Genomic DNA, 13,218 nt, shown 5'->3' with positions numbered 1-13,218 from the left:
ATATTACGTAGAAAAGTATCATATCCTTTGTTAACATAGGCTGTAACAGTGTAGTATATTAAATATTACCTTATTAAGCCATGTGTTACCTGGTTTACAAATTCATGTCAACCAGTAACTAAACTGAAGGTTTAATATTTAATACTTATTAATAGTTAAAAAAAAAAAATCAGGAAACCCGTAAGCAGTTTGTCCCTATCAAAAACAGTCAAAACATATTTTCACCTCAGATCATTAATTAAAATAAATTATATTTTATATATTCACTGATAAATTCTAGAAAAAATAAATATTCTTGGACTAATTTAAGTGTGTTTTTCATGTAAAACAGCACAATTAACTTCATGCCAACATTCTACGTTTAATCAGCACACATGAAGTTTACCTGGTTTAACAGTTCGCCCGCAGAGCTGGGGTTGTAGAAGAACTTGTAACATGGCAGGGTTGTTTAAACTTTTCATAATTTGCACTGGATTTGGCTCTGGAAGTAAGCCCTTTTGATTACTGTGCATCTTTGATGAATACAGAAATAGAAAACATTAGAACAAGGATAAGCACAAAGATGAAACCGTAAAGGCTTTTTTCCAGAAATTCTCATTCACCTGATAAGATCTATTTTATGATAACCACAACTTACTTTATATTATATACTTGTTGTATACATTCTACCACAATTCCTAATTGTAAGATATTCTACCATACAACATACACTGAAATCCTCATAGAATGTTTCAGTTAAGTAGAAATTGGCTTTAAGAGGACTAATGATTTAGTCAGATAAATCTCTTCATACAAGTAGAAAGGTATCAGGGGAATCTGAATTTATTAACAGGGAGGTAACCTGTTGACACAGGATGAATATTTTGATACTGTAGAAGAACCTTACTACAATGTTGATCTCAAGTTTAATAATGTGGGATGCCTTACAAAGCAACATTTTTCTTATAATAACAGTCTTTAATTCATTAACTTAATCCTCTAATATGAGACAAAGATGAACTGGCCTTACATACATGTCATTGGGTAGCTTCCTAAATATATGAAGTTGTTCTCAGATTTTAAAAGCCAGCCTGATAGATGAGAATATTAATATAATGATGTAAAAGCAGAAGAAGAATGATGTAATATAATGATGTAAAATATAATGATGAAAACTATGAACTTCCAACCAGGAGAAAATGGAGAACCGACGAGGACAACTGGATTCCCTCTCTCATCCCAAGCTGTGACATTAAGAGGGAGAGGGTGATGGATTGAGAACCTGACACTAAACCCGTGAGAAATCCCTGGACAGACACAAGGTAGTGCCTCAAGAGTGTGAGAGAGGCTGGATCCACAGACAGGATAGCTTGGGGAAGGGCCTTTTAGGAAGGTCCTTGGGGAAGGGCCTTCCTCCACATCACCCCCTAGGGATCATGGCTAGGAAAAAGCAGGAAAAGGGCAGCATCAGTCCAGTGACCGCCTAGGAGCAGTGAATTAACAGCAGGGTGTTGTGCAAACTCAGAGACAGTGGGGACCATGTAACACTAGGTAGAGGCACCAAAAACTTCCTTCCCACATCCTCCAACCTTCTCTACTTCCTTCCTCCCACTGGACAGGGTGGAAGAGTTATAATTAAGGAAGGCAGAACCTGGAAAAGAGCAGGGTTGGGAGAAGAGATTAAGAGGCTCTAAGGGGCAGGGTTGCCTGGCTGGGGTGGGAAAGGGCTGTCTGTGGTCAAGGCCAGACGGTCAAGGCAGAGGTTCTCAGCCCTAGGTTCCTGCCCGCCTTCCCTAAACCCTAGCTGAGACCAGCCTTCAGCACTCCTCCTCCATCTCCAGCCCCTCAACCTCTGAACACTCACATACAAAGAAGCCAACCGCCATACCCCCTACCAAAGGAGATATGTATCCACAGAACAAAATAACTAGGCATGGGGAGAATGTAGCCACAAAAACTAAAGGCAACAAACTGAAGCACCTATAAGAGACAAAGCAGAATTAAAGGATAGGAAATAATAAGAATGTTAACTAAACATAACAGACATCCTAAAAAAAAGATAATATATTTTTATTGGTAACATGAAACAAGGACAAGCAGTTATAAAGAACCACCAATTAGAAGTATGAAAAACACAACTGTTAGAGAAAAATAATGGCAGCCATCACTTACTATATATACTTGGCATTGTTCTAAGCATGTTACATGGATTAGATCACTTAATGCCCCAAAACAACTCTATAGGGTTCGTGTTATTACCCCCATTCTATAGGTGAGGAAACTGGAGAAACTCATAAAGCATTATTCTTAACCTCTACTCTGTGCTTCAACAGATAAGTTAAACAGTAGAATGTATGAGACTGAAAAACAAAATAAGTGACCTGAAAGGTCAGGTCAAATAAACTTCCCAGAATACATGAGCAGAGGATAAAGAGGGAAATACAAACAAAGTAAAACATGGTAATGAAAAATGCAAACAAAACAAGAGAGAAAACCAAGGCAATGAAGGGACTAGAAGTCTTAACATCTATATAATAGGAGTCCCTGAAGGATTAGGGAAAAAAAGGGAATCTTTGAAGAAGTAATGGCTGAGAATTTCCCAGTATTAAAGAAAAATTAAAGACCACAAAATGAAAGGGTTCCAAATATGATATAGAAAAACACACACCTGGTTACATTTTTTTGGTGTGAAATTTAAGAACATCAAACCCCCCCCAATACTAAAAACTTCCAGTGAGGAAGAACATATCTCAGAAAAAAAAAAAAAAGCAGATTAATATCATCTTCACTCTCAAAGCGTCAACCCTGGATTTAAGAAGGCAGCAAATTAATATTTTCAAAGTGCTGCAGGAAAAAAACTTTGAATCTAGATTTTTATATTCAGCTAAGCTATTAAATATGGAAAAGAAATAAAAAATATTCCCAGCCATACACAGTCTAAAAAGTTTTTACTACATGAAACCCTTTCTGAAAATGAGAAATGAGAATAAATGCATGATGATATTACATGATACATGGAAATTAGGGTTTATAATATCACAGTTAATTTTAATCTTGTATACAAAAGCCAGGACCATAAAAACAAAAACATTAAGGTTGGGAATTCCCTGGTGGTCCAGTGGTTAGTAGTTGGTGCTTTCACTGCCGTGGCCTGGGTTCAATCCCTGGTTGGAGAACTAAGATCCTGCAAGCCGTGCAGTGCGCCCCCCCCCAAAAAAATTAAGGCAACCCTAAAGTAAAAATGTACTTTATGTACTCCCAATATGGTGGTAGGTGGGGTAGAAGGAAGAAGCAGGATGGAGTTTAGAATGAACTAAGTGGGAAGGAAGAGATACTGATCAACCTAGGGGTGTTAGTAAGTTAGGAACAATTACCAGTAGGATAAAATAGAACATCTCACTCTCGAAGCAGAAGAAGAAAATTCTAATTTATCCAATAGTAGATGGGAAATGAAAACAAAGGAAAAAAGTATAGTTAAAAAAAACATGACAAGTGTTGGTAAACAGTATAGAGGTTCCTCATAAAATTAAAAATAGAACTACCATATGACCCAGCAAGTCAACTTCTGGGTATTTCTCCAAAGAAAACAAAAAACACTAACTCAAAAAGATATATGGACCCCATGTTCATTGCAGCATTATTTATAATAGCTAAGATATGAAAACAACCTAAGTTTCCAAAAATGGATGAACAGATAAAGAAAATGTGGTGTGTATATATATACAGACAATGGAATATTATTCAGCCATAAAAAAGAATGAAATTTTGCCATTTGTAGTCACATGGATGGACCTTGAGGGTATTATGCTAAGTGAAATAAGTCAGGCAGAGAAAGATGGATACTGTATGATCTCACTTATGTGTGGAATCTAAAAACAAAACCAAAACCAAAACCATAGATACAGAGAACAGACTGATGTTTCCCAGAGGGAGGGGGTGGAGGGTGAGTGAAATGGTAACGGGGGTCAAAAAGTACAAACTTCCAGTTATAAGAGAAACAAGTCATGAGAATGTAATGTAGTGCACAGTGACTATGACTACAGTTCATAATACTCTACTTCATATTTGAAGGTTGCCAAGAGAGTCGATCTTAAAAGTTCTCATCACAAGAAAAAAAAATTCTGTGATTCTGTGTGGTGACAGATGTTAACTAGACTTACTGTGGTGATCATTTCACAATATATACAAATACTGAATCATTAGTTGTACACTTGAAATCTAACATAATGCTGTATATCAATTATATCTCAAAAGAAATCTATATCAGAAGAATAGCTTTTAAAAATTCCTAGGTGGATATAAACTGGAAGAAAAAACTAATAATTAAGCTAAAAGGAAATCATAACAAAAATTTGAAACATTCATAATATAAAATTTATGACACATAGGTATAGCATTAGTTATAGAAGTAAGCTTACTTTAACTATGTTCATCAGAAAACAATCTAGGTTGAAAACAGAGGAGCTAACCACGGATAACATTAAAGATGGGTGGGGGTGGGGGGTGGGAAGAGTAAATCCAAAGAAGAAAGAAGCAAGGAGGTTATAAAGATAGGGCAAGAATAAGCAAAAGATAGAAAAAAGAGAAATAATGAACAAAACAAAAGCTGTTTCTTTAAAAGGCAAAATAAATAGTTTGCAAGACTGATCAAGGGAAAAAAAGGAAATGCAAATAAATAAAATATACGATAAAAAGAGGAGACTAGACATGACAATTTTAAATAAAATTTTATAAATAGCTATGTGCCAATAAATTTAAAAACTCAAAGTGGATAAATTTGTAGAATATAATCAAATGCCACATATAGCACACAGAGAAAAATAAAACTAGTAAACCTAATATCCACAGAAGAAACTTAAGTGGTAATCAATGATTTCCTTCTGGAAGAGGCTCAAGGAGTAAGTCTACACGGTTTCATAGATTGAGATCTCTCAAACTTTCAAAGAACGGATGACCCCGATTTTATACAAATTGATCCAGGAAATGGAAAGAAAAGGAGAAGGGGGAGAAAAATATGTAAATCATTTAATGAGGTCAATGTTCTCTTGATTCCAAAATTAAGTAAAAATGGTACCCAAAAATTTAAGCATTTTCACTTATGAGCACATTTGCACATATACCAAATAAAACATTATCCAATAAAATCAAACTGCATAGGGAAAATAATCATTATCAATTAGGATTTACAACATAAGGATAGTGTAATATTAGAAAAACCTATCAATTGGATTCAGCACATTAATGAACTTAGGGAGAAATCACATAAAATTATCGCAATAGTTGCAGAAATACTCTGATAAACATCAATACCTACTTATGATTTTTTTTAAATCAGAAAACTTGATAAAGGATATGTACCAAGAACCTACAGAAAAAAAACCTCAATGCAGCACATTACTTTTAAGACTGAGAAAAATTTAAGATTCCTCACTGTTACTAATACCTAATCACGAAGGGCCCTGTATGCCATGGTAAGGAACTGAACTTATGCACGCATTAAAGAATATTAAGCAAGAGAATGACATAATCTGGTTTGAGGATGAGAAAGATCACTCTTGTGGCACCGTGGAAGATGGGTTAGAATGGGGAAGATGAACGACATGGCAACCACAGAGCAGGTTATTCGAGCCATCAAGGTGAGAAAAATGAGATCCTGAGTAAAGTGACAAAGATGCTGACAAGTCTCAAGGATTTAATGGTTACCAGGAGGTGGAACTGAAAGGATTTGCTAATATTCTCGACATCTTGATCTAGGGAGGAGGTGAAGAAGACCAATCATGATTAACTGAGTTTTTAATTCAGACAGTTCTAGTTTGAATGAACTGATGCCATACATAGATATTACAGAACACAGAAAAGCAGGTCCCAGAGAAAAATAGTTTTCTTTTGGAAATGTTGAAATTGAACTATTTATATAACATAAAAAGGGGCTGTTTAAATATCATTTGGAAATACAGATTTAGTGCTTAGAGCAATTGGGTCCAAAACTATATGCTTGGAAAAATCATCACTGATAGGCAATAACTAAAACCACTGGAGTGCTGAAGAGGAAGAAAGTGAGGAGGCCAAATACAGAAGCCTACTGATAGCAGCCCTTCGGGAAAGAGAAGAAAGGGGCGGGACGGTTAGACAGGTAGGAAACAAACGGTAGGCAGAATTCAAGGTAGTAGGCGGTTGGTCTTATTTTTTTTTTAATATTTATTTTATTTATTTTCCTTATTTTTTATTTTTCTTAGCTGCGTTGGGTCTTAGTTGCGGCACACGGGATCTTCGTTGAGGCATGCAGGATCTTTCACTACTTTTCTCTCTAGTTGTGGCGCGCGGGCTCCAGGGCGAGTGGGCTCTGTAGTTTGTGGCAACGCAGGCTCGCTCGCTGAGGCTCACGAGCTCAGTAGTTGTGGCACGTGGGCTTAGTTGCCCCACGGCATATGGGATCTTAGTTCCCAGACCAGGGATCGAAACCATGGCCCCTGCATTGGAAGGTGGATTCTTTACCACTGGACCACCAGGGAAGTCCCAGGAGGTTGGTTTTAAATGTTCCAAAGAAACCAGGCAAAGAAAGACTGAAAAGTACCTTTTCGACTGAATATTAAGAAATTCCTGTTAATCTTAAAGAGAACAGATTCACCTGAATAGTGGTGGCAGAAACTAGACTGCATTGGACTGAGAGGGAAATGAGAAAAGAAGAAAAGGTGACGAGTGGGACCTAATTGTTCAAGAAGTTCCAGCTGTGAGGGAAAAGTATTACAAAGGCTCGTATTTAGAGAAGATTTTTAAAGGAAATGATTTGAGTGTATTTATAAGCAGATGGGATAAAGCTAGTGAACAAGTGAAAGTAAGGAGAAAGGTGAGGATGAAGATCCTTGAGGATGGGGGACACGGGCATGAGCCCCTGCTTTGGCAGGGGGAGGCACAGCCCTCCCTCCGAGAGAACAGGGATCTTTGTTTTGTTCACTGATGAATCCTAAACATCTCTAACATACCTAGCATGCAGTAGGTACCCAAAAAGTACTTATGGAATGAATGCTATTTAAGAGAAAAAATGGGGGCACTTTTTCTGGGGGAGTGTGAGAAAAGTTGAACGAATGAGTCCAGCACACGGCCTTTATATTTCTATAAAGTAGGAGCCATGATCATCGGATAGAAAGGACAGAGACAGGAAAAGAGTGAGGATTTGAGAGAGTGACTGTAGAAAATGGAAAAGAGTGGCTGATGAGAGATAGCTAGTTTTGCTGGGGGATCAGCTATAAACAAATGCCAGACATTTGTAAGGCCACCACGCCACCTAGTTGTTTCTTTTTCTCCAAGAGGACAGGGTGTACCACCTGCAAAAGTGGGTGACTAGATGTATTCAGAATTGGAAACTCAGCAACCGTGCCACGTGCACAAAAATGAGGCTCCACCTCCCACGACTTCTACTACGGATACTTATGAACACTGAAAAAGGGGGCACCTTGCACACAAAACTTACAGAACAGGAATTCATTTACTGAATAAATGAAATTTCCTCAAAATTTTTTCTTGAGATGAATACACGTTATGAAACACAGTTTCTTCTTTTGTATTGACTGCTGGCTTGATCTGGCAGAGGTACCATTTAGCCAGTCAAAAAAAAAAGAAGGGTATCTTTACATAATAAAAATATAATGAAGGTCCAATCAATGATTGACTAGTTTGGATAGATTAAAATACTACTTGAATTTTTTATATCCTAAAAAAAGAACAAACTTACCACGCGTTGAGCTGCTATCAATGCCGCTAATGTACTTCGCCCTGGTGCTCCCGGGGCACAGAAGGAAACTTGAACTTTGCTTCCCTTGATGGTCATACCATCAGCTGCTTGTTGAACCTCTTCAGCGTGCTCTGCAGTGCTATATTCAACCACCGCAAAGCCACCAACATAACTACCTTCATCCTGTGCAAGCTGATGTGATACATTTATTAAAAAGGGAATTCTAATATTTAGCTAGAAATACTTATTTACAAGTATATCATCTAAAAATTCAAGGACAAATGTCTCAGAGCATGATACTGGTGAAAATAATGTATTCTTTCCTTCTGAAAATAAAAGTTTACTAGCTGGGTAGATGCAGTCCTTCTAGAAGATGGGAAAAGTAAGATTCTGTCCGGTTTCTTTTTACTTCTTTGAATCTCTGATTTATTTTAAAAGTCAATGTTCAAATGATAATAGTCCCTATATATTAAGCTATATATATAACTGATAATTTATAGAAAAATATGGGACACAATAATTAAAACTTTCTTTAAAATAAAGTCACCAGATACGCAGACGATGAAACATGCTGAACAATTACTGGATCTTATATCTATGTAAAATAACATTTGCATTATCAAGAGAAGAAAGGTAGAAGGAACCACATTCAAAGGTTATTTCAATATTTTAGGCAGATCCCAGGAATTTGGTCAAGTATACCAAAGCAAACCTTATTTAGGAAAACTGTGCCCCAGGTTTGTTTAAAATACCATATTCAGGACACAAGCTTTTTCTGAATGTGCCCTAAATAAACTCCTGCAATGCAGAACTCAATTTATTTCCAGTCACCCACCTGTAAGAGTGTAAAAGAAGATACTAAAGTCCTGGATCTGTAAAGACTGGTACAAAGAGCAAAAGTAAGAACAAAATAAGACACTAAAAAGTTTCTAGAGCAAAAGTAAGAACAAAATAAGACACTAAAAATTTCTAAGTGTTGAACATGTCTGAATCATCTTAAACACACTGATGCTATAAAGTGATAAATGTGATAAAATTCAGCTTCGTATGTCTTTGAGAAGACACATCTACAATACTTCTATTTGAATTTGGCATCCCATAAATTGATACTACAATTAAATCATTTTCCAGTCCTTTTTAGTTTCTTTTCTTATTTTTGAAGCTTTTTGTGTAGTAGACCGAATTTCTATTTTTTCTTCACATTCTTCCTTCCTTTTAAAACTGCCCTCAAATATTTTTTTCCTCCATAAAACTTCTTCCATTCGCATGGGAGAAAGGAAAAATATCTACCTCTTCCAAACATTTCTCCTACAACCTCATTCCTTTTAACCAAACCAAATCTTAAAATCAGATTTGTAATCTGATCCCTTCTGACCACGAGGTAAGAAGACTGTGTCTTCCATATAGTCTATGTCAACCTACCAAGCGAGACAGCCTGAGTTTAACAGATCTACTGATAAAGGCATTGTAAAGTGGCTTTATTAACCTTTTGAAAACTTCTAAAATATTTTTATTATTCCTGGTTCATTATAACCTTCATGCCAAATAAATGACACTATCATTTTAAGTCTTTCAAAAGACAAAGTCATTTTAATTCCATAGCATCAGCAGTTTTAAAGAATATTTACATTCAGTATGAGAGCCATTTAAATATGTAATGGCCTGACTTGTGATCTAGTGAATTTTCCATTATTTTGAAACATTTTAACAGAAGCTAAATGATCACTCACAATTATTATAACGTTTTTTGTTTTTTTTTTTACGAGATGGAAAGCTAGACTAGATAACCTCTCAGTTGTATACAGTATATATTTTTGCCTATTTAGTAGAACATATTTAATTTAACTCAAAGTGCTTGAAAATTCTTACCGGTGCTGTCAGTTTTCAGGATCTTCTCTAAATGTCTCACTTACCATGACCCCATTAAGATAGAATAAGGCATTCTTTTTACACCTCATAACACTTTTCTATTTTCCATTGTATCAGTCTTCATACAGGATTTACAATTATCTGCTTACTTGTCAGTCTCTTCCACAAACTTGTGCGGTATTAAGAGAGTATCTTTCTATTCTCTACATTTCCGACATTTAGCAATATAGTGTCTGGCACTGAGAAGGTGATAAACAAAATGTGGATGGATAAAGGGATCAATGCATGAATGGTTCAAGAGTGGATGGAATGAGAAGGTGGATGTGTTAAGTGATGGGTTTGCTAAGACATAATTATATAAAGACAATATAGTTTGGCCCATCAGCAAAAGGGATGGATTTAAAATTTACCATCATATGAATTGGGAGATTGGGATTGACATATATACACTAATATGTATAAAATGGATAACTAATAAGAACCTGCTACATAAAAAAATAAAATTCAAAAATAAATACAAAAATAAATAAAATAAAATTTACCAAAATAAATAAATAAAATTTACCATAATATTAAAGTGTTCATTACAGACTCAATTAGAATTAGATTATCCATTGTGATATTTACATAGGTATAATAAATACGTGAGTGCATGCAGATACATATGCAGATATTTTTAAATATTGCAAATGATGACTTAAAAATACATACCTGGCAAAACACAGGTTTATGGATACTGGAAAAAAACTGCAACAGCTCCTCTGAATCCCTGTAGTCACTAGGGAGTTTATCTATACAAAGGCACTTAGAATGAATGAGCTCTGCGGCCAAGAGATTAACATCCATCCACTGTGCAAAGACAGCTGATGCTCCCAACTGTTTACCCAATAGCTCCAATCTAGCCTTTGCAGCGAAGTCCTTTTTCATGTATTCCACAAATCCATAGCCTTTGGAATGGCCAGTAACTTCACTGTAGACCAGAAAACATCTCTCGACATTTCCATAAGCACGAACAAGTTCTTCAAACTCTTCTAACGTAAAAGAAGTGGGCAAGTTGGTAATACATAGCAAAGCATCTGTTGGCTGGAGCTGGACTATTAAGTCTTTTCCTCGAAATGAATATTGATGAAACATCTGAATTGCATTCTGGGCTTGTTCTCCATTCAATAATGTAACAAAAGCTGGAAGAAGATAAAATGAACGAGAGTTTTCTGAGCCAGTGTTTACAAGCTTTTCTGACCATGACCCACAGTAAGGAAATACATTTTATACCTGTGCCTCAGCACATACATACATATATATATTTCCGAAACAAAAGTATCAGGAGATAACACTTCTATCATGTGCAATGCACTCATATTTTCTATTCTATTTCATTATTTTTAAATGCTGACACCCTCACTTAACTAATTTCACGACCAGTAACTCAAACAGTACACAAATTATATTAGGAGCTCCACTCTAAGATACCACAATATTCTGGGGGTGGGGTGGGGTGGGTAATCTTTTCAAACTACATACAGACTTGATATTTTTCCTCAGTTAACACGTGATGCAAAATTTGATGAACTTTTATTTCTTCTCAGAGAGTTCTAAAAGACCCTATTTGATAACAAGAACCTAAAAAGCAAAGGCAGAGCAAAAAGACACCAAAATGCCCAGAGGAAGACAATTCTCCAATTCATGTATATGTTTCCTTAAAATAAAATTAATTACATTGAAACAACAAACACACACACACAATTTGGTATGCTTTTTGGATGAACAATATGGTATGAAAAGATCACAGGATTATTATGATATTGACAAGTAGCTTAACTTTGAATCTTTGGTACAACAACACCCCCCCAAAATTAAAAAATCTGTCCTGTCTACCTAATGGAGCTGTTGCAGCATTAAGCAACAATACACATGACAATCTGTAAAATCTAAAATGTGATACAATTATAAAGTTCTAAATCAATGAAATATCACACAGACATGCGTATCTGATAAGATTTTTGAGCAATATTATAAGAAAAATTTTAAACCCCAAATAAAAGAAACAACACAGGGCAAACCAAAACTACAAACACACTGCTCTCTCAACCTTCCTACCTCTCCCTCTTCTCTCCCGCTCTGCAACACACAGTGGAGTTGCTCCATATGAGCAACTAACTTACCCAAATTCAATGATAACAACATGGCAAATATGTACAAAGCAAGAAAGAAAGAAGAATTTAAACAGTGTGGACGATCCTGCCTGTCATTTCACTCAATCTGCTCTTCCCTCAGCTGGTCTTAGTGCCCACGCAGCTCTCAGACTGAGCATCTCACCACACTTTAACATTTAAAGAAACACATTTTTCGCTTAACATGATCTCCACATACAAGGAAACTACTTACAAAGGAACAGCTAACTCTTCCAACACTAAGGGGGAAAAATGGCTTTGCTGCACTTATTGAGAGAATATCTCTTGGTTTCCAATAACCCCTTTTAAAGAACTTGAGTCACTTTGATTTTATGCCTTTCTTCCCTTATGCTGACACAGAATACCATTTAATGATATTTTGCTAAAACCAGCAAACAAGCCAACAACAATTTGTAAATACTGGTTATGTTCCTATACCAGCTCATAAGCTCATCAGCTCATGTTTGATTTGAATTCTCTGGGTATTTGAAACTGTTAACCATTCCCTTCCTTAACTTCCTTGATAAAGTCCTTCCTGATTTTCTTCATAGCTGTCCAAGCGCTCCTTCTTCCATTTCCTTTGCAAGATTTTTCTCCACTCACACCTGTAAGGTGGTAATCCTTTCTTTTCTATTGGGGTATAGTTGTTTTACAATGTTGTGTTAGTTTCTACTGTACAGCGAAGTGGAGTTCCCTGTGCTACACAGCAGGTTCTTATTAGTTATCTATTTTATACATATTAGTGTATATATGTCAATCCCAATCTCCCAATTCATCCCACTTTACCCCTCCCACTTTACCCCCTTGGTGTCCATACGTTTGTTCTCTACATCTGTGTCTATTTCTGCCCAGCAAACCGGTTCATCTGTACCATTTTTCTAGATTCCACATATATGCGTTAATATACAATACTTGTTTTTCTCTTTCTGACTTACTTCACTCTGTATGACAGTCTCTAGGTCCATCCACGTCTCTACAAATGACCCAGTTTCGTTGTTTTTTATGGCTGAGTAACATTCCATTGTATACACGTATGTAAGGTGGTAATCCTTAAGGTTGCTTCTTGGCAGAGTCACACACAGTCACAGCCATATGACTGTACCCAGCAGCCCTGAGCCATCAACCTCTCTTCTCTATGCCCTCTTCCCCTGGGCACTCATGTCCATGCCCATTTATTCAGTCTCATGTACCGGGTACTGTGTTTGGCACTGGAAAGGAGTTGGTGAACAAAACAAATAAGATCCCTTTCAACAAGGACCTCACAATCCAATAGAGGATGATAGAGATTTGACAGAGAGTTACAAGTGTAATGTTATCAAAGAGGAAGTATGAGGGCTACGGAAGCAATTAAACAGAGCAAAACGGCTAGTCTGGGGGCTCGCAGAAAGCCTCCTATACCCTGTTAACTCTTAAATCTGTTTCTAGTCATCAGTTCCACATATATCCACGTACTGATTCACACACGAC

The 13,218-nt window shown here is 36.4% G+C and overlaps 1 protein-coding gene across 1 annotated transcript in view; it reads right to left on the bottom strand.

Annotated features, from left to right (window-relative positions):
• The window catches only part of RAVER2 (ribonucleoprotein, PTB binding 2), a 104,175-nt gene that overhangs the window by 57,551 nt on the left and 33,406 nt on the right, over positions 1–13,218 (bottom strand). The window contains exons 3-5 of the mRNA XM_079939200.1: positions 10,292–10,761; positions 7,712–7,903; positions 386–512 (exon numbers count right to left, since the gene is read on the bottom strand). Of these exons, the coding sequence (XP_079795326.1) occupies positions 386–512; positions 7,712–7,903; positions 10,292–10,761 (789 nt within the window). The remainder of the gene's footprint in view (positions 1–385; positions 513–7,711; positions 7,904–10,291; positions 10,762–13,218) is intronic.

The sequence above is a fragment of the Stenella coeruleoalba genome (assembly GCF_951394435.1).
Source record: "Stenella coeruleoalba genome assembly, chromosome: 1".
Classification (NCBI taxonomy): Eukaryota; Metazoa; Chordata; class Mammalia; order Artiodactyla; family Delphinidae; genus Stenella; species Stenella coeruleoalba.
This window is presented reverse-complemented; position numbering and strand designations above follow the sequence as displayed.